Here is a 27916-nt window from a genome sequence, read left to right on the forward strand (position 1 = left end):
TTAGAACTGTTGCTTGCTCTGTAATATTTATAAAATGAATTCTCCTAGATACTTCAGACTGGAGAGCTTAGTGAATTATAAATCTCCTTATAATAGGAGCCTGAGGTGCGTGCTCTTAAATGAAACAGTCAAAACTGGTCTCACATTTATTTAGCGTTTGTTTGGCTTTCGTTTTTTTCATCTGGGAGCTGATCCTGGAACCATTCATCTTCTGTTTGTCCTAGAGCTGAAATTCTGTGCAAGCCCTGACAACACTTTTAATTTTAAAATGATCAGTAGCTGTTTTTATTCCCAGCATGTTTCTGGCCAAGAGAGAGGACAGGAGCAGAAACCATGATGCACTTTGTAAATACGAGCACAGGGGGAGAGCACAGTTAGTGGAAGAACCTTCTGTGTGAAGAACCTTCTGGAATATTGCAGGAAGACTGAATAAGCAATGCCATACAAATGCTTGTGTTGTGGTGATGCGAGACCGGTCAGAAGGCTCCCACTCATCATTTGCTGCTGGTTGTTAGTGTATTCTTCTCAGTTCTCCTACCTGTAGTAAGAACGTGTACTGGAGGCAGCAAGTATCTGCTTTAAGGCTGGCCACTGAAGAAAAGAAAGACTAGAATTCAAAACAAAATATACTTCAGATAAGAGAGCACACACATACACCAACAGAAAGAAAAGCTAAGCTTGTTAATAGGGTAAAAAGGGTTCTTCTAAATGCATACAAAGTCATGATTGTGTACTACTTGTCTTTTTGTATATATGGCAATATGAATTTGGTTGAGGTGCATGAGGAAATTGGGCTGAATTTAACAAAATGATGTTTGCTTTGAAATTGTGCAAGATAGCTACCTACTTCTAAGGAAGATCATACTGAGTAAATTGATTTTTATTGTTAATGAAATAGTGTAACTATTGCTGGGATATTAGCTGCTAAGTACTGACACTTCATTCTGGCCTGCACGTTGGACATTAGTCACTGAAAGACAGTTTACTGTCATTTCTGAGAATTAAATGTGCATCAGGGCACATCTTTTGTGTCCATTCCAGTGAATGGCATAGCAGGTGATGGATTTAGGAGAGAGCTTCAGACCTTGACAGAAACAATTTGGGAGTTATAGATTGCTGAAAACAAGGTTATGGCAGTAGTGGTTGTATGAAAGCAAATGGATTGGATTTCACGTTCACATGAAAGCACAAATTTTCGAGCTGTTTGTCACATGCTTGCTGTGATCTGACCTTTAGTTATTGATTTCTGACTCCAGTGTCTGTTTGCAGCTGCTTTATTATGTGTAAACTTCCTCATCCCATTACCGACAAACCTTGAAGGAATGTGTTGTCATGAATCCAAACTGCCTTCTAGAGCATGGGAGGAATGACAAGGTGATATTTGTGAAAGTGGTTTGCTACCACCTGTAAAACAAACACACACACACCCCTCTACCACAAAAAATAACAAAAATCCCTGCCAGGAAACAAGAATCCCCTCAAAGCATTGAAAAAAAATGAACCTGAGAGGGTCTTCACGAGAACAAATTAAAATATAAGGTATATCTGTATTGTAGAACAAACTGGAATGCAGATGTATCCAAGGTGGAGACAGGTGATCTTTGTGGACTGGATCTGCAAGCGACATCACCATGATGTCTCAGACTTAAGAGGCTTTTGTGCTCATGCTCAATACATGCATGGCCACAGTTCCCAGCCCTACTCTGTATTTCAGACAGTTGGCTATTTGTAGAGCACATAAATAAGTCTGAAGTCTTGCGTATGTATTGCACACACAGCAATACAGTATGAGTTACATTTTTCTTTCAGTACAAATTGGCAAGATATTTCAGAGGTCTTTATGCCCTGGCTACAGCTGATACACGCATGCAATAAACAGCCTCCCTCAGGAGGAGATGATGTGTAAGAAGAGACTGTGTGCACTCCTCAGTTACTCCTCAGCTCAACTCTGCCATGAAGCCGAAGCCTACTGGCAATAACAGAGTTGTGAGCTGCAAAGTGTGGAGCCTGGATGTACATGCTAATTCTGGAAGAAATTAGCAGGTCAAAAAGGTGTGTTTAGCAACACCTAAGTGTCTGTCACAACCTTGCTGGGTGATTTGCCTGTTGATTTCCCAAGTCATTGCTTTATAGCCCACTAGAAAAAAGCAATGAAAATACTAGATGAAGTTCTTGCACCTATGAACTTAAGGAACTGTACATGGTAATTTATGTCCTGAAATAGAAAGATACTTGATTAAAAATATAAGCATATGAATATATGTAACTTATTATGTATTTCTTGAATTTGTCGGTTATGGTATTAGAATTTGGGGGTTTTGTTTCTTTGGGCTTTTTTGCTTTTTACCTCAGATTTCAATTTTTCAAGCACTATATGTATACCAAGCTTTCCTTAAGTGGGTAATGCTGCTTGTTTTAATGAGGCAGTTGGAATGCTTAATGTTAAGTACAAGCTTAGAGGTACAATTGCTCCAAAAATAGTGGCTGCTTGTAGATTCTAATCTGGTTTTCATTGTCTGCCTGATGTAAATTGACATAAAACAGGTGATCTTTGTTGCCTCTTAGAGAAAGAGTTCATTTGGAGAGAGTAAAAAAAGCAGAATTGAGATTTAATGATGGAATTTCTGTTCAGATATATTTCCTTATTAAGACTAACTCATATTCTTATCAGATCAACCTGCAAACGTAATATCTCTATATACTTGTTTCATTATTTATAACCTCAGGTTTATACAGTTGAAATAACAGCTTTAAAAGACTGTTGGGGTAATAGAAGCAATATTATCTGTTTGTTTGTTTTTAAATAGATTGTGCACCTTTTTTGAGACTGTGGAAAATATAAGATATTACATTCTCAGTTTTGTACATTCTATGAAGCTGTTTGAGCAGAAATGTTTGTTCAAGCATCATGGTTTTAAAAAAAAAAAAAAGCAATTGTAGATACTGAGGTGGAGCAAGTACATACAAAAGGGAATAGTAAGGCTTTAGGAAGCTTGAGTAGCAGCACTTTTCCTAGTCCAGCTCCAGGCTCGTGCAAGAAAAAGACTGTGAGTAGGATGCTCTGATCTAGTGCAGGTAGCTACATTCAAAAAGGAATATATCATGTTTCATCTCACAGATCACCTGGCTTCTTCGTCTTATTGGCCTGCAGGGAACCAAAGCATATAAAGATATTTTATTGCGATATAGATTATTTTATAATTTATTAATACAAACCTGTCTGGATATCACTGGAGAATTTATACAGAATATTTTCATTACATTTGGAGTGTTTAAACATGACTGATAAGAGGATGTCATTTACTTACATGGATAAAACAATCTGATCTTGTGATAGTCACTTTGTAGTGTTTGCAACTATTGATTTTTCTGATCAACTGTAGTGCAGTATGCTTTGAAAGGGTTTCATTTTCCTCTTCCTTTAATTTAAAAATATCTGAATTTATTAATAATGTGGATAACATGTTACGATATGAAAACCAAAAGAAAAAGGAATGCAATTGATAACATAGGGAAGGTATGGTTTAATAGCTGAACCTTATATTAAAGTGCAAGAATAAGGTTGCCTTTAGGCCATTGTAAAGTTGTAGTTTTCTCAGGCAATATTAACAACTGCCCAGACTTATATTGTCATTGAACAATGAAAGGTAATGAAACATTTTTTATTGTTGTTGTTGCTATAGTTATAGGTTCTTTCTGAAAAAAAAGCGTGCCATAGCAACTGTGTCAAACCAAGGTACAAGCAGCAAGCACAATGTGTTAACAGATCTTGCATTTGATTTAGCAGGGCTAGAATTATTCCTAATAAGAGAATACAGCATAATGACATGAAAAGACCAGATTGAAAGAATATAGGTGTATAAAGTAGAATGAAATTTAGATATTAAATTGATTAAATTGAAAACTATGATCGTGAATATCAGCACACAGCTTTTATCTAGTTCTCATGATCCCTATGTTTTACATAGGAGGTAAGTTGTATGTGTGTTCTTGGCAGGGCTGGATTCTAACACTTCAGTGCTAGACACTGTTTGTCTTTGTAAAAACAACCAGAGGAGGAAAAGGAGAATACTAAAGATTGTAATTCCCTTTACAGAATATTTTAAGGATGGTTGCTCTAGCTTAAGAAACAGTCGAGATTCCCTGAGAGCTAGAAAATGTAAGGCTGAATATTTGAAGACAGAGCAAGAAACTGTGCATGGGTCTTTGTCTTCTTAAAGAAAAGTCCAACCTGTTAATATAATTCCATTCTTCAGCTACACCACAACCTTGTTTCTCTTTAAAAAAAAAAAAAAAAGCCCAAAGTGGTCACAGCACACTATATCTGTAAATTTAGTATACGCTTCTTCATCACTTTTTCTTTCTCTAACTGGTGGTGGTTCATTAGAAAAGAAGAGGGAGGGATACCTTTACGCTCTGGAATATGTGTTGGTGGAGGTGTCTTTCTGTATTCATGAGTGAAATACCAAGATTAAGATTTATGCCAATGCTTAGCTTTTCTTTTTTTGTTTTAGAAGGCTTAATGGTGAATAAATGGACTTTAGGATTGGAATACAGCTCCAGTGACATCTAAACTTAATGTCTTTGTGTGAATCACATACCTAGGCTTCTGCTAAGCATACGGACTGTTTTAGTTGAGTTTTAATCGGTGAAGATGAGAAAGTGAGTCAGCTGATAATACGTCTGTGTCTACTTTAGGGCATTCTTTAGAATCCATCAGCTGTATTTATTAAAGAGCTGCCCAGCGTACTGTGAAGTAATTTTGACTTGAATCCATCCAATTTCTTTTTTGTTTTCTATGCAGCTACTTCAGGTCTCAGTAAAGTTTCAAAAGAGTTGTTGTTGAAATCATAAAGGATATTAATATTAATATTAATTAGCTGACTGCTTGAGATTAGCCTCTCAGAGTGGAACCAAAAAGAAAAGTACCCTGAACTTGTTCTTAAAATATTTGCAAAGAATTTGCAAAAAGTAGGGAGATCAAAACCACATGATGAATTTATGCACACATTTATAACTGTTGCTTAGGTATATATTGAAATTCTTTTGTTAAGAAAGAAAGCGTTGACTGTGTGACTCTTCTGTTACATTGTGGTAGGCAGTGTACATGTTCCAGTGTAACAGAGAAATTGGTTTTCTGGTTGCGTGTGACCTACAAGTGCATTTCTAGACTAGCACCTGTTAAGTAAAAGATTAAAACCATAATATCATTACTCTGGTTTTGATAATGTATCTTAGTATTTTTAGGTGTCAAATGAAAGGAAAATGAAGGAAAAGAAAATTAATTAAAATTATAAATACATTATTTTCAAATAATTTTTCATTTTAACAGCATGGATAAATGCTAACAATCTTCCCAATATGTAGAAGAATTAGACAGTAATAGCTTTCCAGGTGAGATGTGAGAGAATTGTGATGTAGAAACGAATTAGTGACTTGCCTAGAGAAGAAATCAGATAGTGACAGAGATTCAGCATGATGCTGGGGGAGGGAAGGCAGTGTCTGACCTTCAGACTTCCTGTCTAAAGACTTCTCTAGATTGGGAGCAGCTGTGATGTATCACTTGCACCCAGTTTACACACACTTTAGGCAACAGAATTTTTTTCTGTCAAATTTCGTAAGATAGAGATAAATGTTCTTTTGTGATCACTGTCTTGCTCTTGATAGGAATCTTAGCTTTTGTTGGGGACTGTACTTTTCTCCATTTTTTTTGTTGCTGGAAATTTCTATTAAAAATTAATTTTTTAATTATGTTGGTGTCTGCAGAAGCATCAATTCTGTTGAGTATTAATTATGCAATAGTAAAATGCAGGCTTATTTATGACTATTATAGTTAATAAACAGTTATGAGTAATTACTTTGCAGAGTATTTCTGTATTGATATAATTTTACTAATTTTTATGTGTACCTTCACGCTTCAAAAAGCTGTTTGGATATGCACATCTACTTCTTTTTGAAGCAAGAAAACTGCAGAAGTTTGCTCTTGATAGTCAAGTATTGAAATCTGAGAGATGATGTACTTATGTACTTGGTGCATTAAGACTACTGTTGCAAATAACTTTCTGACTAATTGGTACATACTAGTTTCTCTTGACTCTGTGTGTATGCATACATATTTATACATACTTTTCAGCTAGACTAACTACTAGGAGTTTCTAGGAGTTTTTTTTTTGTTTTGTTTTTGTTTTTTTGCCTTTACATTAATAATAAATAGATGAAGTCAGCCCCTGATGAGTCCCATAGTTTTCAATGTTGTGTTCATTTATATTGTTCCATTTGCTTCCTGCTTTCTGCTTTGCAGTTTTCTTTCTTAGGACAGTAACAGTCACTTCATGGTACATGGCAAATTTGTGAATGGCTCTCCTTTAACATGGTACAGCCATATGAATTGTCCCAGTAAAATTCTTTGGTTGTGTCTTCTACTAACCTTACATTCTTCTTCCCCTTTTATTTCTGTCCAGGTCACAAACCTGTTTGTGAATTTTTCATTTTTTTATTTTTTTTTAAGTAAAAGTTTGCCTTTTTTTTTAAGTAAAAATTTGCCCTGATGAAGCTTTACTTTGTAACATTAATTACATTGTAAGAATCATAATAGACAAGCAAAATTTTCCATGTACATAGTTGTAGAGTAGTATTGGCTTTGTATCTGGAAAATGTAAGAAGTCCGTGATCGTATCTTCAGTTTTTCTCTTGAGGTTTTTTTGTCTTTCAGTTCAATCCTGTGGGCTTGGCTACTGCTGAGCTTTTACTGGGTACTCGGAATTGTACAGCATCTTTGTCTGTTTCTGAAGTATGTTGTCTCAAACATACTCTGCCTCGATCTATTGAGAGTCCAGACGGTGGTTAATTAGTGTTGTTCAGAAATGCTTTTATAAAATCTGTTCCTTGTATCTGGCACGCTCAACAAATGTTTGAGAAAAGCAAAATCCAAAGGGTTTATCGATTTAGTACCGAGCCTTAACAGTTTGTTTTAATACTGTCTCATTTTCTTATAAGACTGCTATGTACAAGCAGTGCTAGCCAGCGGGAGTAGAGTTGTAGAGCATCAGTTGATGCTAAGAGCTCAGTGTTAACATGTGTGAATGTTTGGAGGATTAAACTAAGGACAAATTGATGTGGTTGTGTGGACTGATTGCTCAGGAATGGCAAGAGCATATCTGCCAGTTTAATCCAGGAGAAATCCAGTTCAATAATTTAGACTGTTTTGTATTGTGAATAAAAACATGACTTGTGAAGGCAATTGGGAGATTTTCTTCAAAAGCAGACTCCTGATACAAATTAAGCTGATCAGGTAGATCATAAAATAGTATGTATATATATATAATAGTGTATATAAAATGAGTGTTACAGGATTATAGTTTGAATGGGGAAAATTCCTGTAAAACAGAGCAACTCAGCTGTAATTCTGTCAGTTTTTACTCTGGGTGTTAGACATTGCAATTACGTTGCAAAAACATTTTCAGATTTAAATGGGATTATAGGTTTCAGTTGATTTTAGAGTGAGATGCACTTATAGGAAAATAACTAATTTTAAACTAATGACAAAAGATATGATATCGTGGAACTCCAAAGGAAGACTGGAAATGTGTGTTGTCAGCATTTCAGAAGAGTGCAACGACCTTGTGTTCTTCATTAGCTGTTTTATAAATATATTGTAATTTGTGAATACCTATGAGATTTCTGAAGTTTTTGAGATTTTTCTATTCTTAAGAAATTATCATGAGCTTCTCTTCTGTAAAGTTGGAGTATGAAGGCGCTTAGATTCCCAACATTGAGAATACCAAAGAATGTGACAATGATTGTGTGCCTTGGGGTGTCTTATTCACTTACCAGCCCAAAAGTTAACTAAATGAACTGAACCCTTTTCCAGCAGTTGGATCACATGTACAAAGTCTGTAGTATGTATTTTAACTGATTACACAGATCCCAGTTTACAATGTAAGATTTTTTGAGACATAAAGGACATTTGATGATGGTAAGTTCTTTTCACCTTTAAGTGCTCATATCATTTGCCAATTACCGCCGTTTGTTGCAGCAGCGATGACCTTAGCGGAGCCAGAAAGACCATTTGTGCTGGAGCTCTACGACCAATCCTTTAATCAAAAATATATTGATTTTTTTTTTTTTTTTTTAATCAGATCCTGGAAAGATCTCACTTACCAGCTTTTAATAGAATTGTTTTAACAAGTTGCAAGGGACAACATAACAGCTTAGATGTTTTCCAGACAATGCACATTGTTCACCGAGAGTCTAACTTTATTTCTTCCCACAATAATATTCTGCTGTTACTGAAAAAAAAAAAAATGTGTACCAGATGACTACTTTCCAAACTCTAATATCACAATGTCCTCTGAGATGCCTCCTTTTCTCTATAGCTACTGTAAGGCCATATCTGTATTTGCAGTACATTGCTATCTGGAGATCCTGTCTGTTTCCGTAAAGAAACTTAGAAACACAGGCAACTGTCATCTTGGGGGTGCACTGTGAAAAAGGGAACAGAGGGTATTAATCTGTCTACCTGCATTTGTCCAGTTAACACAGTGGTCTCTGCTCTTGTTACTGATGAGTATGCATGAGGATACTGCATCATCTTCTGCCCAAAGTCCCAGCTGCTCTGCTGACCTTTACATTTGCGTAGTGTTTGTGCTTCTGTGTGTTATGACAACATGCTGCAGTAGAATACATTTTTTTTTCTCAAATCTGCAGTGGAGCACACGGTTCTTGTGTAGCAGTGTCTCCGCTAAGCCATTTCCTTAATGTTATCATTTTCTCCAAATAGCAATGCTATTAATAGAACAATTTTAAGGCAGCTCTTCAGAAAGATGGAGTGTGTTAAGAGTTTCTTTCACTGCTGTACACTTTGTGTCTGTGTCAATATGATAGGAATGTCTTATCACAAATGATTGATGCCTCTGGCCCCATCTGTGTGAGAAGTAGAGATAAGTTGGCATGCTAATCCTCCTTTTCCCATCACCTTGAACAACCTTGTTTGTAACTATCGTATTGTCCTCAAACGGGCACAGATTCTTCGGCAGCACAAAGAGGAGCAGGCAGTTTAACCAAGGCCATAAAGGCAAAGTGCAGTTTCTATATGCTTAAGGACTGTGTAGGCTCTATACCATATCAAAGAATAAGCAGATTACCCTTCATTTGCTGTACTTTAAACTTTTTAGTGACATTCATACACATTAACCAGTTCACGCCTTTCTTCTCTCAGTTGTGTTATTACTTTAAATGACTTAAATCACTAATTCACTTTCAGTGGAAAGCTGAAATCCACATTTTGATACTCAAAATATTTGTGTTCTAATTTATTCTTTTGATATATTTTTTTTTTTCATAAAAAAGCCATTTTTTCCCCCTTTAAGAAACAAATGCTCTCCTCCCCTTTAATTAAGGGAAATCTTTAAGTATTTTGGTATACAAAAAAAAATGTTTAAGGTCATTTTTTGTAACTTCCCTCCAAGTCCCCAAACATGAGATTTGCTCTGTTCTATGGCAGCTGAAAGAAACCAATCTCTAACTTCCCTGTAACTAGAAGCTTACAGAACTGGCTAGTGTTAATTGTTAAAAGTCAGAACAGCAAGGAAGGGCTTGGACTCCTCTTGAATCTAGCTGATGATACCCGTCCTTACCCAGCAGGCTCACTGTTTTGAACCCATGACGTCTTTCTTCTTTACAGGCTAAGATGTCCTTGTGACCTCTCTTGAGCTACAGCTCAGAGAGTCAATATTACTTTGAGCATGTAAGTCAATGGGGTTACACCTGAGTTTCAATATCCAGTTTACTTAGGATCTGTGCTCCAGACATCAGGAGATGCAAATAGCTCAGCTCCTTTCTGCTTCTCAGTAATGTGGAATGCTCAGCCATAAAAGAGGTGGAAAGAAGATTTGTGAAATGGTAGGGTGTGTACTCAGTGCAATGCTATAGAAATTATTAAAAGAGTCCAGCAGTATCCTGCATGGATAGCCATATAGCTATGAAAAACTTGTCACCAATAGTTGTGGGGAGCAGTTCATTAGTCGTAGTCATTTGGAACTTCAGGGAAAAGAAAGACAATTGGTAAAGTGTTGTAGCACAGCAGCTATTATCTAGCAGAGGTGGAAAGTGGAGAGGAATGTATAAAGAACTATAATGCCATAAAGAAACAAATAATCCAGCTGCCTATCATCCGTGCTGCCTTTATGTGATATTCACAGAGGTTCCGATTCAGAACCACCTACTGCTGAATTTCAACTTCTTTTTGGTTCTTTTCATAGCACTATCATCATGAAAATGATAATGAAATGTTAGAAATGTTATTTTGGACACTTCTTGTCATTTATAATATGTGCATCTACTGTTCTTTTCAGGTTCTTTCCAAACACAACTCTTTATTTTCTTATTTGTAACTACTGAGAGGATTGGGGGAACAGTGAGGAGGACACTTTAAAACCTGATATGGAAAGCAGTTTAGATGGTGCAATGTATTTTTAATACAAAAGCTGGAGAGAGAGTGTGCACACATTTATTTTTGTATATGTGCATACATGCAAACACATTAGTTGGAATTCAGATTTTCTGCTCTGGTGCTTATCTGATTGTTTGATATTTAAGTTCTGTGTTTCTGAATGTCATGGAAATTCAGAGGATTTGTTAATAGAAAGAGGTATTTGCTTCCAATGTTATCTACAAAATTAATATTCAGGGGAAAGAACAGAAATTGTGTCTTTTTTTATTTAAGGTTACGTTTTAACTATATCTCAGACTACGTTGCCTCCTCTTGTAGCACAGAATTTCTGGAAGGGGTGAACTCTGATTAGAGAGGCACAGTTCAGACTGGACTTTGTTTTATCTTTACAGGTACCTTTTCCTCTTAGAATCCCATGTTTTAACATGTGAAAGACTCCTATGTGCAGGAATATATTCAGGACATCCAGGCTTTTCTTGGAAAGCACAGTGAAGTAGTAGAAGTCATGGAGCATCTCGACTTGATCCTAGAACAAGGAGAAGTTCTGGAGAGAATTTCTATGCTCTTTGATGATCTCTGATGGCTCTGTGGTGACTAGAGATTAACAAAGATGTTTTTTGGTTGCTGTCAGGTGGATTACTCCAGGCAGGAAATGCAGAGGATGTGCCTCGAGTGAATAATGCTCATTGTTTGAGAATACTGAATTAAACTCCCTGCTGTGGTGTTCTTCCACATCAGAAGGAAGAGTGCCAAAGTGCTGGCCTAGTCAGTTAGTTTGCCCGATTAGCTACATTTTCATTTGTTTTACAAAGCAAAACAGCTCCAAAAGCACCGTACTCACCTGACATTTAAAGTCACTAATAAATACATTGGAACCTGAGCCTGTCAGGTACCACATTCAAGCAATTTGTTCTCTCAGTGTGAACAGGATTTCTTCTTCTTTTTTTTTCTTTTTTTTTTTCTTTTTTCTGAGTCTGCTTTTGATCTGAAAAAATCTATTCTGTATTTAGAAACTTTGCAGGAACATACCCTGACCAATGAGAAATTTCAAAATTGGTGGGTGGATATCTTACAAAGATTTCTATATATCTGACCTGTTTCTCCCTTGTGCCAATTAATATTTTTTTGTCCTTCTTTCCTTCTAACAGTATGTTTGAAGGAAGATAAAAGGACTGGATATTTTTGCCATTTATGGTGGCCACTCCCCACAGGTGGTATTGCAGCTAAGTTCAAAATCATAATAATGTCTCTTATGCAAAATAAGTTTCCATTAGCATCTTGTGTACATGTGTGCGGCACTCAGATACCAACAGCAAAAATATATTTTATTAATCCTTCTCAAGTAGGTCATTTTTGGTAGCCCAGTTTTATTTACTTGTCAACAGCAATAGCATAAGCAGATGTGATTTATGTTGCAGGCAGAACGTGTATGAAAGGAATGTTTGGCGCAGCTGCAGCTTCCAAATGTTTTGGCCTTGTGGTAGTCTCTGTGAAAAAAAATGTCTTTTCTACAGATCTGCATCACCCTTCATTGCCAGGTGATCAAAACATTTTGTCCTGGCTTTAAGAGGTTCTATATGTTTTAATAATACTTATTTTTATAGCTCAGTCCTCTAATCTGACTTCATGTGATACTGTGTAATTTGCTGTCTTTAACAGTAGTTTTGATAAATTTCTTTTTAATACTGACTGTTCCTGACCTTCAAGAGAACAGCATCTTCAGGGTAGAGTTCCAAGTGGTTTTTGAGGAGCTGGCATTTCAGCAGGCCCATTCGCATTGGTCTGACTGCCCAGACTTTCCTATTTAACAGTTGTAAGGGAGCTACTGCAAGGGAATTTCCAGCAAAATAACTACATTTGTGGGTAATAAATGAGGTAGAATATGATAGGAATGAGCTGCCAAAGACAGACATGAGTATAATCTAACAAGAAAAGGTTTTGGAAATGCTTTTGTTTGTTTCTTTGTTTCTTTACAAGTTTTGTATTTTATGGGGAGACATAGCCTGGTCAACAAGTACACATGGATTCAACAAGTACACATGGATTATTCCCAGTTGACGTCTATTAGAAACTAATTATGTTTCATCACGTAGCTCAGTTCCTCTCATGAAAGCCCATTCACAGTGAAACAAATGTACCCACCTATCTGTGTTTTAAAGATTCTTTCTCAAATACCTTCTGCTTGCTGTGGTTGGAGTAATGATGCTAGCTTATGCAGAGGTTTGTGTAGACACACAGTTTTTTAAAGCAGATAACCAACCTAAACAAGACAAACCTGTGGTCTGGATTAGGTCTCCCTTGAGCATTAACAAATAACTCCCTTACTGTTTATATGCTAAAAATTGAAGAGCAACAGAAGGAGTCATTCTTCTAAATTGCCGTGACGAAAACACTGCAAAGGGTGACTTTTCCTATAGCTGGTGTTTTACCATTTGGAGCATAAATGAGAGATTACATTCAGAAGTGAGTGAAGTTTTAGAGTGAGAGTATGTGCACCAGCTGCTCTGTATTTGTGACAGGTTTAGGTAATGGTGAGATATACTGAAAAATAGAGCTATTCCAGTGGGTTTGTAGGTGATCGTACCAAGAACATGTTGCGCTGGGTACTGACAAAAAGCACATCAGAGTCAGCACAAAAAAATACAGAGCTGCCACTTATAAACCCCAAAATGGAGAAGAATACACAGGTGCACTTGAGCTGTTGGAGGGAGGGGAATTCTTCTACATGCCATTGCTTCCATTCACCTTTGCCACTTCCTCCTGCTCTCTTCAAGTTGAATTTCCATCTCAGGGGAAAGATAGAGCAAATCTGCTTGGATCCATGCTGTTATTTCAGCCAGCTACTAGGATAATGATGAAGACTGTAATTCAGCTTAAGGGATCTGTAGGTCTGTGCACTGATAATGCTGTTCTGCAAAATGTTTATCTGTGGTAGCAGACTAAGCTCACAATTACTGAGAGCTCCAGCTTCTGGTGTACATTGTTTCCATAGTTGTAAATACCTGCAGAGAAATTCCAGTGTGCTTTCTGCCACATCATCTTCCTCTGGCTCCTGGTACCTAACAAAGTAATTTAAAATTGTTGTTTTCCTATGCAACTTGTTAATCTTTTCAGGAAATGTGTCATACCACCTTTCAGTTAAAGTACAGTTGTGAATATCTAAAATAAAGTAGAGTGTGTTCACAAAAGCTAACTTCTCAAGTCTGTCTTCTGTTAGTAGAGAGAGAGACAGAAGATGGGAGCAACAGCTTGATTTAGCTATGTATGTCTGGTTTTCTTTTCCACCAGTCTCCCCTCCCATACCCCTTTCTTTTTTCCTGCTGTCCTCATTAACTCTACTTCTATGGAAAATTTGGCTCCTCAGCATAAAGCTAGCATTCAAACATTTTTTTTTCTTCGTCCCACATGTTGTCAGCACATCCAGGAGATGTGATGATGAGCTTCAATATAGCATCACAATATTGGTTTGTTTGATTTATTTTTGTTGGTGCTTTGATATTTATCTGAAATTGGCTAAAATCTTCTTTTTATAGTACTCATTCTTCCTTTTCCCCTTTGCTACTTATTTTACAGTCAGAAATTTGGGTATGGTTTTAGCAGAAGTGCATAATGGAGTTAAACTGCAGGGGCTGACTTACTGTGGAACAGCTTGTACTGCAAAGTCATGTTGGCACATGTACCATCCAGTTAGTCTGCGATTAAGAATATACTTTTAAGGCTTTTTTATCTATTTATTTCAGTAGTTTATGACATGTTGTCTCGCATTCCTCTGCATTTCACCATTAACTAAAAGGATAATGTTTTGTGTCTGATAGTGGTTTTATGAAGTCAATGAGTCTAAATGCAGTCTATCTGGATTCAAGTTCGTAATGAACATTCCCTAACGGTGATCTGGAATGTGATAGACCCGAGCTGGTGACGTATGTGGCAATATTCTCATGTTATCTCTCATCCTTTGCTTTAGAAATCGCTATAACCCATATTTAGGTAGAGAACACTTACAAAGATGTCGGAAAGTGAAGTTGTTATACTAAGAGCTGGGACTATTGGATGATGCAGCTTTAGTGCAAGAATATGCCATGTGGCTGATTTTTTATTTATTTTTTTCTAGTGTGTTTATAAATCATAGAACAAGCAATCTGTCTAGACTGCTAACATGTGACTGGTAACATTTTCCTGCTAATACCAAGGAAATAGGGGTCACGTATATAGAACGTGACACGTATAAATAGAACAGTTTGTGGCTATGTTTCTTTTAAATTCATGTGTTAAGCCTGCAGATTTGGAACACATTGTTGCTTTACTAATACACGGGAAGTTACAGTACAGAAATCCCTTGCTGACCTTCTTAAATTAATCTCTCCAGCATTAGTTATTTCCTTATTTTCAGTGGGAAGACAGCAGAGTTTAAATCTGTGCAGCATATTTAAGTGGTGAGACTGGTACTCATAAAAAATGCATTGCAATTTAAACTAAAATCAACCTATCTTCATACAAAGGAAAGGTATTTCTGCTTTGGGATGCTGCTGTGTGTATCTGCTGTATGTATGTATGTGGAACTGACTGCTGAGAAAGCTGCTGTGAAATAAGATCCTAGTCCTAGATTTCACCCTCTGGAGCTTTTGCTGCTGTTTGAAGGCAGGCTTTCAGATCTTGGGAATTCTCAGTCTTTATTTTGTTTTAGGAAGGCTATTTACTTTCCTCAACCATTTTCTAACCTGTTTTTCTCTATAGAAACGCTTTGAATTGTTTATACACATAAATGCTCTCTGTACTTTATCAGAATATCATTCTGTTTCCATAGTCTTACAACTATGGGACTTACAAGTCTTAACTGCTTCCATTTGCTCCCTGGTAATGTTCAAAGATAACTGTTTTTATCTGAGCTGGAACTGGTGCTATATTTTTTGCTTGAAACATATTGAAGCGCTAAACAAGGATTAAGATTTCTTTGGATTTTTTTTTTCAGTTTGGCTTTTTCATTGCCTCTAGGTCCTGTGCTTCAGTCAAAGAAAATTTCAAATTCAAATGAGGAAATTAGATCTGCATAGCCATTAGATGTCTATTGCAATCAGTGCATTTCTTTGTGGCATGACAAAAGGCCTTGGCTTTTAATTGTGTAGTAAATCATAATCTCACGGTCTGTGAGTGTAAGCAGAGCTTGAAAATTCCATATCCAAGCTGATAGTGAGTAGGAAGCTTTCAAAAAATGTGCCTTTGATTTCTGCAGAATGTAAGCTTCAATAAAGAAAGAGAACACTGCCGGTTAAATTCAGCATTATGAATACCTATGAATTGCAGGTTCATAGGTAAACTGTAAAGTTAGCTTATCCGCAGCGAGGTAGTTTCTTATTGAATAGTATTTTTCTTTTAACTAACATTTCTCGTGGTTTCTTTAAGGCAAAAAAATGCAATGAAATATGTATATATGGGCATTACTTGTAAATAGTTCTACAGACCGAAGGTAAGGTGGTGAGATAGAGAATAACCTTGAATTGGCCTAATTTAGATTGATGCATACAAATGCACTGCGGGTTTCAGTGCACAGAAGCTGTATTGTTACTGTTGGAGCAGAGTCTTTTTTCTTTTTATTCAGTTTTGCATAGTACCCAAAATAATGGGTCCTAAAGCTTTAACTGATTGATAATAGAAATAATAATTCTCGTTCAGTGAGCAGTATCTTTGTGTGAGATCTGTAAGCCAAACATTGTACATGTACTTTTTTTACTGTATTTTCTGCTATCACAAATGGACTAAATGTAAATGAAATGACAGAATTATTTTAATAACATTTTAAAATCAACAGCCAAATACTAATTTGTTTCTCTTTAAAAATATATCCATGTAAACATTCTTTAAAACTCAGTTTTAAAGTTTCCATGGAGACGTAAGCTGCAGAAAGTGGCTGTATCATAAAACATGAGTGTTTCTGAGAAAATACATTTCATGTGCTTTGAGGTATTTGAGTTCAACTCTACTATTCTTAGTTTCTGCCTTTTTTGCTGTCTGATTAAAAAAAGCTGTGTAGCTGAGGATGGCACAAATGTTTTTAAATGTTCACAATAAAAAATCTAAGCATTTGTAGAGTCATAGAATCATGGAATTGTTAAGGTTGGGAGACACCTCCAAGATCATCTGGTCCAACATCCCCCTATCACTAATGTCACCCACTAAACCATGTCCCTAAGCACCACATTCAACCTTCCCTTGAACACCCTCAGTGACGGTGATGCCACCTGGGCAACCCATCCCAATGCCTGACTGCTCTTTCTGAGAAGAAATGTCTCCTCATTTCCAACCTAAACATTCCTTGGCACAACTTGAGGCCATTCGCTCTGGTCCTATCACTAGTTACCTGTGAGAAGAGGCTGATCCCCAGCTCCCCACAGCCCTTTTCAGGTAGTTGCAGAGAGCAATGAGGTCTCCCCTCAGCCTCCTCTTCTCCAGACTAAACACCCCCAATTGCCTCAGCCGCTCCTCACAGGACTTGTGCTCCAGGCCCTTCGCCAGCTTCGTAGCCCTTCTCTGGACATGCTCCAGGGCTTTGATGTCCTTCTTGTACTGAGGGGCCCAAAGCTGAACACAGCTCTTGAGGTGCAGCCTCACCAGAGCAGAGTACAGAGGCTCTGTCAGATTTTAAGAAAAATTGAGAACAGTCAGGCACAGAACAGGTTGTCCAGAGAGGCTGTGCAGCCTCCATCACTGGAGGTTTTCAAGACCCAGCGGGATGCTGCTCTGCGCAAACCGATCTGACCTTACAGCTGACACAGCTTTGAGCAGGAGGTTGGACTCAGAGGCCTTCTGAGGTCCTTTGCAATGTGAATGGCTCTGATTCTGTCAATGATCGATACGGATTTTGTACACAGCAAACGCTGGTGCAATAAAGATTTAATTAGTCTCTATTGAGTTGGATCTAATCCAACATATTCCTAGTGATTTTCCAGCTGCACGTTGAAAAGCTGTGGATGGTAGAGAGCACTGGTATACCATGTTTGGCCTTTGGAATATGCAGAAGAGGTGAAAAAAACTAGTTGCAATAAACTCAGTCTAGATTTATTTTATTTACTTTTTTACTTTGAGCATTACAGGGCATCCAGACTCAGCTGTCTGGCCAGCTAGGGATGGGAGCAAAAGGGGTGAAAGTAACACATGTAACACTTCTGCACAGCTTACCATTTCTGACATCTTTGCTTCTACTTTCCCTGTCTCTCACTGCAGAAATATTATTGCTATTCCCATGCATGAACTGGAAAGAGATTGTCCATAAAGAACCTATTATCAAATAGGAATTTTTCAAGGAGTAATTTCTGTTTCAGTGGGTTCTTTTGCCCTCTTCTACTCTAAAATAAGAATTCTCTGTATCTCACTACTATCAGTATTAGTTTTTGTATCAGCTACACCACTTAGCACCCCTCAGTAGATTGCAAAACAGAATTCTGAAAATGAAGTTTGCCTTGCTGGAACTTATAAGACTGCTAAAATCGGTGCAGTCTAGAAAGAAATTTTCATAGGGCTAGGTAGGAAAAACGTCACCTGGGATCATCTTCTTATCTTTGAAAAGAATTTTGTTTGAATACAAATGTGGCAATGTTGACATTTATTTAGCAAGAATCAATGCCACCATAATAAACATCTAATTTCAGTTCTAGGATGAAAGGATTTTATTGCTTACGCTTTTGTATGCACCAGGACATACAATGTCATTCTTCCAAACTAAATCAGTCTTCTAGTTTGTATCGAGTTTTCAGTAATTTTGTTAGATCATTAAGTAAATCATAGCCCTTATCTAGTGTCTTCCTTTATTTCTTGTCACATCTGAGGATTTTAAAAGGAAATAATTTCATTCTTTTACATCTTGTGGAAGATTACATCTTCTAGATGTAAGATCAATATGAGATCTAGTTTGCTGTAATGTTGTTCAACATATTTGTCATATTTGTTTTCTTACAGTGAAAGATTCTTTTTAAGACTGAATAGGAATGGTTTGCCAAAATGTCCAGAAAAGCCTGAAAGACACTGTTCTCTTTTTGTGGTGAGCTATTCCTATTCTCAATCTTTTTTGTGCTGTGTATTGAAAATAGTAGTTGGATTAAATTATTCTGTGGTTGACTCAGTGGTGCTCCCTACGCTTTTACATTGTTATGAATATCAATTCTAAAGCCTGGTTAAAGGGTATTACTGAAATCCCAAGCTGAATGTTTTCTGGCAATATGTGGTCACTCCTATCTAAACTTCCATATGTTTTATATATATATATACTTCCATATATAGCAGTCTTTCTCCCTGCAACAAGAACTAATCAGTTTTTCTGCTTTTGCATTTTACAGCCAAAAGATGGTTTGTGTAGTGCTCTTTGTACTTTCAGGACATAAGGAACTGCACAAAGGCATCATTGCTGTTCAAGACACACAGCAAGTCTTTTCTGTCCTCCCACTGTCCAATTATGCTGCTTTACAGCGTATTCTAGCCCATGATATTGTAGGACAGTCATTTTAAGTGCATGACCACCAATTTAGAGTGTTAAATGGATAATTTGTTAATTCCGTATAAATGAACTCACTGTTCATTTATCACTTTCGCTGGCAGCAAAAGCAATGTGTAAAGATCTTTTAAAATGTCACATTTTAATCAGAGTCAGAAATAATGAGGTTCTGCTCTCTTGCAGGATTTGGGTAGCAGTGAACTCAGGAAGGACATCTATATCACTGTGCACATTATCCGAATAGGTAGGTATAATTGTCTGTGAGTAGTAATCTGACATTTGGTAGATATACAGCAGTGAATAAAACTGCTTGAGGTCAGCTTTTGGTTCCGTTACATTAACTAGGCCTTTGAATAAATTTGGTAAAGAAAATGCCTCTCTTCTGATGAGAAAATTGCCTTGGATTTCTCAGTATTCTTTTGTGTCGTATTTCAAGTGTACTGCTGAGTTTAGGTGTAAGATGTTTTGTTACTATTGCAAAACAAAAAGAAGGTGTCATATGAACTGTCTTAAGATGATGGAGTTGTTGCTGGGAGTCCACTCTTGTCCCAAAGAGAGCAATTTCAAACATATTTTGTTCACAGGAGAACTTGCCTAGAAACATAATGTACCTACTTAGTGTATAATATCTGACGTATACCTGAAATTGTTCAGATAAATTTTGTTTTTTCTCTGATCTTTTTACAAAGGGGGAGAGGGAAGGCAGTAGAGGAAGTCTTATAATGATATAGGCAGATATCATGTCCTCCAAAACAAAGCTGAAGAGATGAAAAGCATGTATTACATACGTATTTTAAGAAGTTATCCTCTGGGTTGTACTGATTTGAAGCAAGAGTCTTTGGGTCTGCTTCTGACTTCTTAGATGTGGTGATACATCTCCCTATTTTTGCAAGGTATTTTGCTTTGAAATGTAGTCTCTCTAACATGTGCTGAGTTCAGAAACAACTTGTTACAAAGTAAGCATTATTTTACAACTATGATGAATAACTTTCCTTTGTGTTTTCATGCTGTTCTAGTCTTTCATCAGAATATCAAAATACTGTATTTTTATTGGTAAGGACTGGGGAAAAGTGTGGTAAACTGATGTAACACAAGTACGTTTGATGAGAGTAAATGCTTGAAAGAACAGTAACGAGTAGATTTTTCCCTACTGTATAATTTTCAAATAAATGCCAAGTTTGTAAATGAAACAAAAGACTAAAAAGCTAAAATAAGACATATATGCTTCATGGTGTATACATGAATTAGTCTTCTAACTGCTTTTATGCATAGGAGTGTTCAGAGGAGTCATTGCCCTGCAGCAACTGCAACCAGAGGCTTTTCTTGTCAAAAGTTAAGACTTGGTGCAAAAGATACATAGCTGTCAGGACACAATTGAATAAAATGTTTTGAAAGAGTGCAGTTTTGTATACTAGAAACACAGCGAGAAGATTGATGAATTGAATTTAAATCAAATAGAAAAATATTTTGTTTCAATCTTCTTTTCCTTGGCTGCCTTCTTTCCATATCATAATTTGTTCTCCTGCTCTTTGTCATCTTTCCTTCAAGAGTTTCATTCTTGATTTCTGCAGCTGGTCAGTTATCCCCTTGCTAGCTTGTTGCCTGTTTGGAGTCAGCATTTGATTTCTAAATTGCAGTGGCTCAGTCACAAGACCTCTCATATAAATCACAAATAACAGCAACCACAGTAAAATAATTGTTATTGGACAGCAAATGTTGAACACTCTGTCATGTCTGAGCTCTAAATTCAATTTGGTGGTGTCTCGAGTAGTACTGTCACTGGGCATCAGAAGGAGTTGTTTGGAGACCGGAGGTCATACGAGGATGAGCAGTGCCTCTGGTCTGAGCCCTTACAAGATCACCACATCTTTAATGGGCTTCCCAGACCATTTGTTATCCTACTGTACCATGGAGAAAGATGGACCAGATTCGCAGAGAGTACACTTGGCATCGTCTGCTGTGACCTGTCACCATACCAAGCCGGATTGCTCTCTGCCTCCCTTCTGTGGTTTTAAGGGAGACAGTTCCAGGGATTATGCATCGAATGTGATTTTTTTTTGGCAGGACGAATGGGAGCTGGAGAAAAGAAAAATGCCTGCAACGTACAATACAGACGGCCCTTTGGCTGCGCGGTCCTCAGTATTGCAGATTTGCTGGCAGGAGATTCAAAGGATGACCTCGTCTTAAAAGTATACATGTAAGGAATGTGTGTTTTTTTCTTAGAAGTATATTAGGGTAGGTTTACGTCAAAAACAGTGGTTTTAAGTGCAAATGTGAATAAATAGCTGTGGCTCTTTTTTGTTCCAAAAGAGAGTAGTAGCTAATTTCTTTTTTTTTTTTTTTTTTTTTCTTTGTCACATTTTAGAAAGTTTGGCTAGTTCTATGTGCTTATAGAATGAAAAACGAAGGTTGCATCCTTTTAGATCTTTGAGTATGTTTCAGCATTTATCACATCCTTGTAAGTGCTTCTGGAGCTCTCTTTTTATGGCAACATGAAGTGCTTTTAAGACTTGTTTAAACACCTTGTGCTGCTTAGGCAGCTAGTGAAAGTACTTTATAACTAGAGAAAAAAGCCGACAGGGTAAGCTATTATGGGATGCGAATAGCAAAAGTGTGAAAGGCAGTTAATGCTGGAGAATACAAATCAAAAATAGATTTTGAAATGAATGGTTCATTAAATAGTGGATTTTGACAGATAATATTTGGAATAAAGTTAAATTTTCTATTTGTAGCAACACAGTGCATGTAATCTCCTGCTGATCTTGGGTATTATAGTAAGAACCGTTTTGTGGAGTGGTCTATTCTAAGTACACAGACTTGGGACACATCATGCACAAGAGGAAGTTCTGCCTCTCCCAGGGTTAGCACTCAAGTCCTGAAGGCATGGTGGGCTTTCAGGCAGCCTTTCTCTTCTCCTCTGTTCCCCCACTGTGCTGAATTAGAGCTGCTGAAGTTGGTGCTGCAGAAAAGCTATCCAGTACAGCAGTGAAAACGTGTGCTGGTTCTTGTTTAGACGTCCAGGACGTTAAAGTCAAATAAGTGTTTGCTGTTGGATAACAAATTGTTGAATTTTTAAGTTCACTTATTATATTCTATTTTCTAAATTTCACCTGATTGTTCTTAAAAATTAATAAATAAATAAAAAAGATTAAGAAACATGTCTCAGCAGCAGATTTTGTGCAAAGACTAATTCCAGTCTAAACCATGAATAGTGCCAGATTTTTCCTTGTGGAAAAGCAGCTACTTTCTAAATACATACTGAAATGTAATTTGGCCTTTCACTGACTACCTCCTGAAGATTGTGTTTCATTTTAAATAACTTCAAAGTGTACAGCACAGGTACAGAACAGCCCTGAGTTCTGTGTCTCTCCCTGAGTGTCACAAGACAGATATCTGTGTGTTTTGGAGGTGAAGGATGGATCTATATAGATAATGAACTTGGTCATGGTTGAGTTCCTGAGCTTAACAGCTCCTATCTTTCTCCCACACTTTGCCACACAAAGCAGGTATTTCCATGAGGCCTTTCTCAAATGGTAAGAGTGCTCTCACCCTTTTCATTGAGACACGCAGTTTCATGGGGCTTTATTTGCTCCTACTGAGATAATTCTGTGAACAGAAGAGGATTTGTGTGTAGATATGTGGTGAAGCTGGTCTGAAAAACTTGTGGTCCCATTTCATTTTTATAGGTGCAACACAGAGAGTGACTGGTATCAGATCCATGAAAACATCATTAAAAAGCTGAATGCACGTTACAACTTGACAGGCTCTAATGCAGGTGAGTAAATTTCAACTTTTCTTTTCTTTTTTTTCCTTCTTTCATTCTTAGTGTTTTTCAAATCAAATGGCCCTGTTCATGTGTAAGGCTGATAAAACTATTAATCTGCATTGCTTGATGATTTCTGCTTCTGATCTACATTTTTATCATTGTTGAAATGATATATTAAACTTCATAAAAAATTAACTGGGACCTACAGACCTGCCAGTGCTCTCTGCGTTCCTACTGGCTAACTGAGCAAGATGCAAAGTTGATATTTAAGAACTTAACAGTAGTCCTCCGTAGTCAACTGTGTGTCACAAAGTGTCATCAAAATAAATGCAGTTGGGAGACATAGGAAATGGGAGATGACTGACCTTCGTTATTGTGAGATGGTGTCTTAACCCAAAGGAGATGTTGGAGCTTATTTTGAAAATGTGTATTCAACAATCTTTAGTGGATGACTGAGAAGCACATAGAAAACCTCATGGTATTATCAGGGCTGAGATTGTCTATATGTATGTAACCATTCTGATCTTATAATGTTATAATACAAAGTCTACATACACACATATATTTAAAGTTTAGAATGTAGTGTATCTCATTGGACAATTAATATGCAATTAATATAGTGAAAATACAAGAGCACATTACTAAGTTTAGTGTTCTTAAGTATAATAACCATATTTATTTGGTTTTGTCATTCTGGTAGTTCATTAGTTTAATATTATGTAATTATTCAACACCTCTTTCTATGCTGGAGCTTATATAGCAAGTCTTTAGTAATGAATTCAGAAATAAATGCTTTTAATTTCAACTTCCTTAATGTGAATATGATCAAGAGTTTACATTTTGACTTAGTTTCTGCTGAAAGAGTAGGCTCAGTGTTTGTTGACGTAGAAACCAATAGCTTTATTTATTGTTTAAAATGATAATGTTGAATTTAGTCTTTTTTTTCACAATCAGTCTAGAGAAAAAGGTGACCTGAACTATTTAAAAGGTAGTAATTATATATGGATCACATTTTTATTATAAATAATAGCTGTAATAAATGAATATATATGCGGCTATAAAAGAATAATCTGGGAAAATTATTACCAGATGTATATAAATTCCACTATGTAGTGTTTCCTTTTATTTCAAGTTATTTTAAAGTTATGCTATGGTGTTTGATGTTTTCAGGGTTGTTTTTGTAGGCTCTTCTGTTTCTCATGCAACTTTTTTGTTTCCTACGGTGTACACTGAGCTACTTTAAAAATGACTATTTCAGTTATACTTATTTGGCCTAAAATGAAGCATACATGGAATCACAGAAAAATCACATTGTTTGCATGATGGCATACCTTTTGTGTCACATTTGCAAAGCTATGAAACAGTTTGAAAATACATAATTCAGGACTTGTTCAAATTCTTTCTCTGAATATCAAATGAAGATTCAATATGTATGTTAAAGAATAAATGCATTTCAATTTCTAAATAGGTATGTTGCTTTTGGCATTAATGCAAATCTCACAGTTTGCAAAAGGTGCCTGTGTATTTATAAACAAGGTTTTCTGTGTAAATGTTGCTATGAAACATTTAACTTGTCCATTTATGTCCTCACTTGAAAAATAAAAAAAGAAACAGTTGGTAATTTCTGAATAGGCAGCAAAAGTAGTCTCATGTGGCATGCTGTGTGCTTCCAGCTGATTCTTGTGTGCAGTGGGACGATTGAAGCCATAAGGCTGGTGGCACGGCAATGTTAACCACCAGACAGCTGCAGTAACTTGTAGAAACTGCTGTGTACAAGTCTTTCTGTCTTGAAGAATATACAAGTACATGTAGGTCTGTGCATGTAAGCCGTTAGCAATAAAGACAGTACCCAAACTCAGTCTTTTGCCAGAACTGGTTGACACAATTCTAATGTCAATGAATGGTGAGTAGTAAATCTTCAATTTATATTAGAAATCTAAAATACAAATTTTATATTATCCAAATAAGTGACATTTTACACTCATCCAAGTGTTCCTGAAAATACATTGACAAGAGCTATGGGGCAATGCTATTTTTTATTTTTTGTTGCTAACATTTCTATTTCATTTAAAGTATTTATTTAAATATTATTAGTTTCCCTTAAGTATTTGAATGATCATAAATCAGAAAAAATGTAATGCTTTGGGGAGCAGACTAGACCTGTCTTTGCCATTTCTCTGTAATATTTTAGCTATGTCATTTTCCCATTTAAGATTGCATTGGTAACGTAGGCCAAGCTGATGGTTAGCCCTAAGTGTCTTGTGCTTTCAATTTTTAACTCCTTTCAGTAGTTTATAAAATTACCAAACTTAAGTTCAGGCTATGTTTTCATGCTGTCTGTTTATCTCATTTTTTCTCGAAATAAAAATGATTTGAGACTAGAAAAAGGGGGATTTTTAGATTAAAACACAGGCCTGAAAGAAAACTTGAAATTCATCAGAGAAATAACCTCTGTGTTGGAGAGGTGCCCTTTTTCTTTCCATGTTTAAAATCAGACTGGTATATCATTTGCTGCTGATCGTGTGCCTTCTGACCCTTAAACATGGTAGGGGAGTGGTAATTTCACTGTTTTAACAGCAGGATCTGAAATACTCTGGCAAGGGAGAAATCTGGAGTGTGTTGAGATTAAAAATCATCTTTTTAAAAACATTTATGCCCATTTGTACAGCAATACCTGCTTACGCTGTGATATAATCCCTTATTTTATTTCGTTCTCATGAATAAAGAATTCACCACTAAATACCCGCTTGTCCTAGGAGACATTTGATAAATTTGAATACTCTTAATTATACACCTATCAGCATGAAATACATGTGGGACGTGAACTTTTTCCAGGTTACAGGTGCTGGAAACTAAAGCTGGGAAACGCAATACCACTTACATTTTGAAAAAATGCTGTCGGGGAAGGAGACAAAGGGAGTAGCTCATGTAAAGGCTGGAGAGGGAAAGAGGATGTGAGCCGCAGTGTCACTTTGAGTACTGAGGAACTAAAAATTAAACCATGAAAGATTATTTACATTGCATACATGAAATTTGTTCCTCTGCGACTGCTTAGCTGCCTGAAAAAGCACTGCACAGCTTCAGCAATATGTTCAGATACTTCTGCTGACACCTCATGGAAAATATTGTTGTTACACTGGTTTGTATTTTTTCTCTGCTGTCTTTGTCTGTTATAGTATTGAATGGCTGTTCTGATGACCCACTAGCCTCATTTCCATTTTGTAGCTCTCAAAAAATGTGAAGAAAGGGAAAATCTTGCATTACAGGAAACAGGTCTTTTTTTTTTTTCTCTTAGGAACATTGTAGGTATGAACCAAACATAGGAAAACTTGAATTTTTGGTTTATATCCCACTTGTCCATTTCAAATTATGTTATAAACACTTAAGAAATGAAACACAATCAACACACAACAGCAGAAATTCATCAGACTATTGTTTCTGTTCTGGCCTTGTTCCCTCTTAACATTCTGTCCTGTACAGTTTCTTCCAGCTCAGCAGGTTTTCACACATAGTTTTAGTTTCCTCAGTTGGGTATCTCCCGCTGCTGAAATAGTTTTATCAGTGAATTGACGTTATTCTTCAGCAAAAAAAAAAAAACATCTTCCAATTTTCTGGGGAAAACTGAAACTGACCGCCAAACATTTTGTGTCTTGCATGTAAAGTGCAAATTGTCACGCTATAGCTTTTGTATTTAACATTCAAGCCCATGCCCCCCAAAATGTGCTTTTTTTACTTTAACACATGACAATTCTTACTTCTGCAGAATCCTCCTCTATCTTATTCTCTGCTTGCATCTAAAACAGAGGATCGAATAAAGGCAAATGACAGTGCAGAAAGCCCAAAAAGGATCAGGGGACAAATGTTCATTCCTTTTCCTCTTCACAGTGGATGCAGGATTGGTAGGACTCAGTCCCATGGATAAGCTGGCATCATTTGCTAGAGTGGGAACTGGAGTGTGTTTTCTGCTGGAAATTCAGGCAAAACAAACACTGTAGCAGGTAGTAGATCAAATTTCCAGTCACCTCTGGTATTTTCTTGCTGGTGTCAGGAATCAGCTTACTGGAAAACAGCTGGTTGCCTCATATAAGAGATTAAACCATGAACGTAAAGGCCAAGTAATACAGCCTTTGCTGCATTAAAAGCATTGCTATTTCTTATCTTCGGGGTGTATTATGTATAGAGTAAATACTGCTCGATCTAGATGATTTCTTAATTATTAAACAAACCAAGTTTCAGTAATCTCTAAAGTGGAGCTGACTAAAAACCATTTTTACTATAATATATTTCATTAGAATTAAAGACTAGTTATTCTGTTTTTTTATTGCAAAAAACAGTCTGTGGAAAATGAGTAATCCTACATAAAGATCACACCCAGTTACACCAATCTTGCAAGGAAAAAAAAACACATTTATATTTCTGTATCTGTAGGGCTAAAAATCAGTGAAATGTATACTGCAGATACAGAAAACCGTTCATGGCTTATCTCAAAGCGCCGTATCAAATTGTCCTTTATCCCCTTCTTTTCATGCTGTCGGAGGCTGGCATTTCGCTGTTACCTTCATTAATCAGTTCATTCAGATTCGGGCAATTCCAGTTTATACAGCTGCTATGCTGAGGCTGCAATAAATAAGCAAACAGAACTTCTGTGTGGTTGTTGTCTTCTTATTGTAGCTGTCTGAATTTTAAAATGCAAAAACTGGAGTAAACTGGAAAAATAAAGCAGGTTTAACCTTATGTTTTTTTCTGATGGAAAAGTTTCAAAAAGGAATATGTAATTTCAGAGAAATAAAATATTGCCTATGATGGCACAGTCATAAGTAATGGTGTATTTTAGACAGTGAAGCCTAGACAATGTTCTTGCTCTCACATCAGAGCTTGGGCTTCTGTCAAATGCAATTTTTTTCTGAAGGGTTTGCAGTGTGGGTCATGGTTGCAGACGTAATTCTTTGACTGTGTGTCTGCAGCTATACTCTGGACCTTTCTTGGGACTTCAGTAAATAAATAGTATTGGATGTGGACTGCTTTTCTCTTTAATAAAGCAGACACTAATGCACAAAGTGCCTTGTAAACTGTTATTGATCACATAATAGCTGCTTCATTTGCCCACAGAATTGCTGTGCGTGAGTGAATCTGCCTGTTGATTTTTAAAATGCTTTGTAGTGCATTTTAGGACAAGGGGCAAAAGAACAAGGCCAAATCTGTTTGTCACTCAGTATGG

The 27916-nt window shown here is 36.6% G+C and overlaps 1 protein-coding gene across 4 annotated transcripts in view; it reads left to right on the plus strand.

Annotated features, from left to right (window-relative positions):
- DOCK4 (dedicator of cytokinesis 4) overlaps positions 1-27916 on the plus strand; it is a 246519-nt gene that overhangs the window by 99805 nt on the left and 118798 nt on the right. For all 4 annotated transcript variants that reach the window (XM_032182910.1, XM_032182929.1, XM_032182919.1 and 1 more), the window contains exons 9-12: positions 18401-18482; positions 19116-19176; positions 20997-21129; positions 22619-22707. In XM_032182910.1, the coding sequence (XP_032038801.1) occupies positions 18401-18482; positions 19116-19176; positions 20997-21129; positions 22619-22707 (365 nt within the window). The remainder of the gene's footprint in view (positions 1-18400; positions 18483-19115; positions 19177-20996; positions 21130-22618; positions 22708-27916) is intronic.

Source organism: Aythya fuligula, chromosome 1 (assembly GCF_009819795.1).
Source record: "Aythya fuligula isolate bAytFul2 chromosome 1, bAytFul2.pri, whole genome shotgun sequence".
In the NCBI taxonomy this organism is placed as follows: Eukaryota; Metazoa; Chordata; class Aves; order Anseriformes; family Anatidae; genus Aythya; species Aythya fuligula.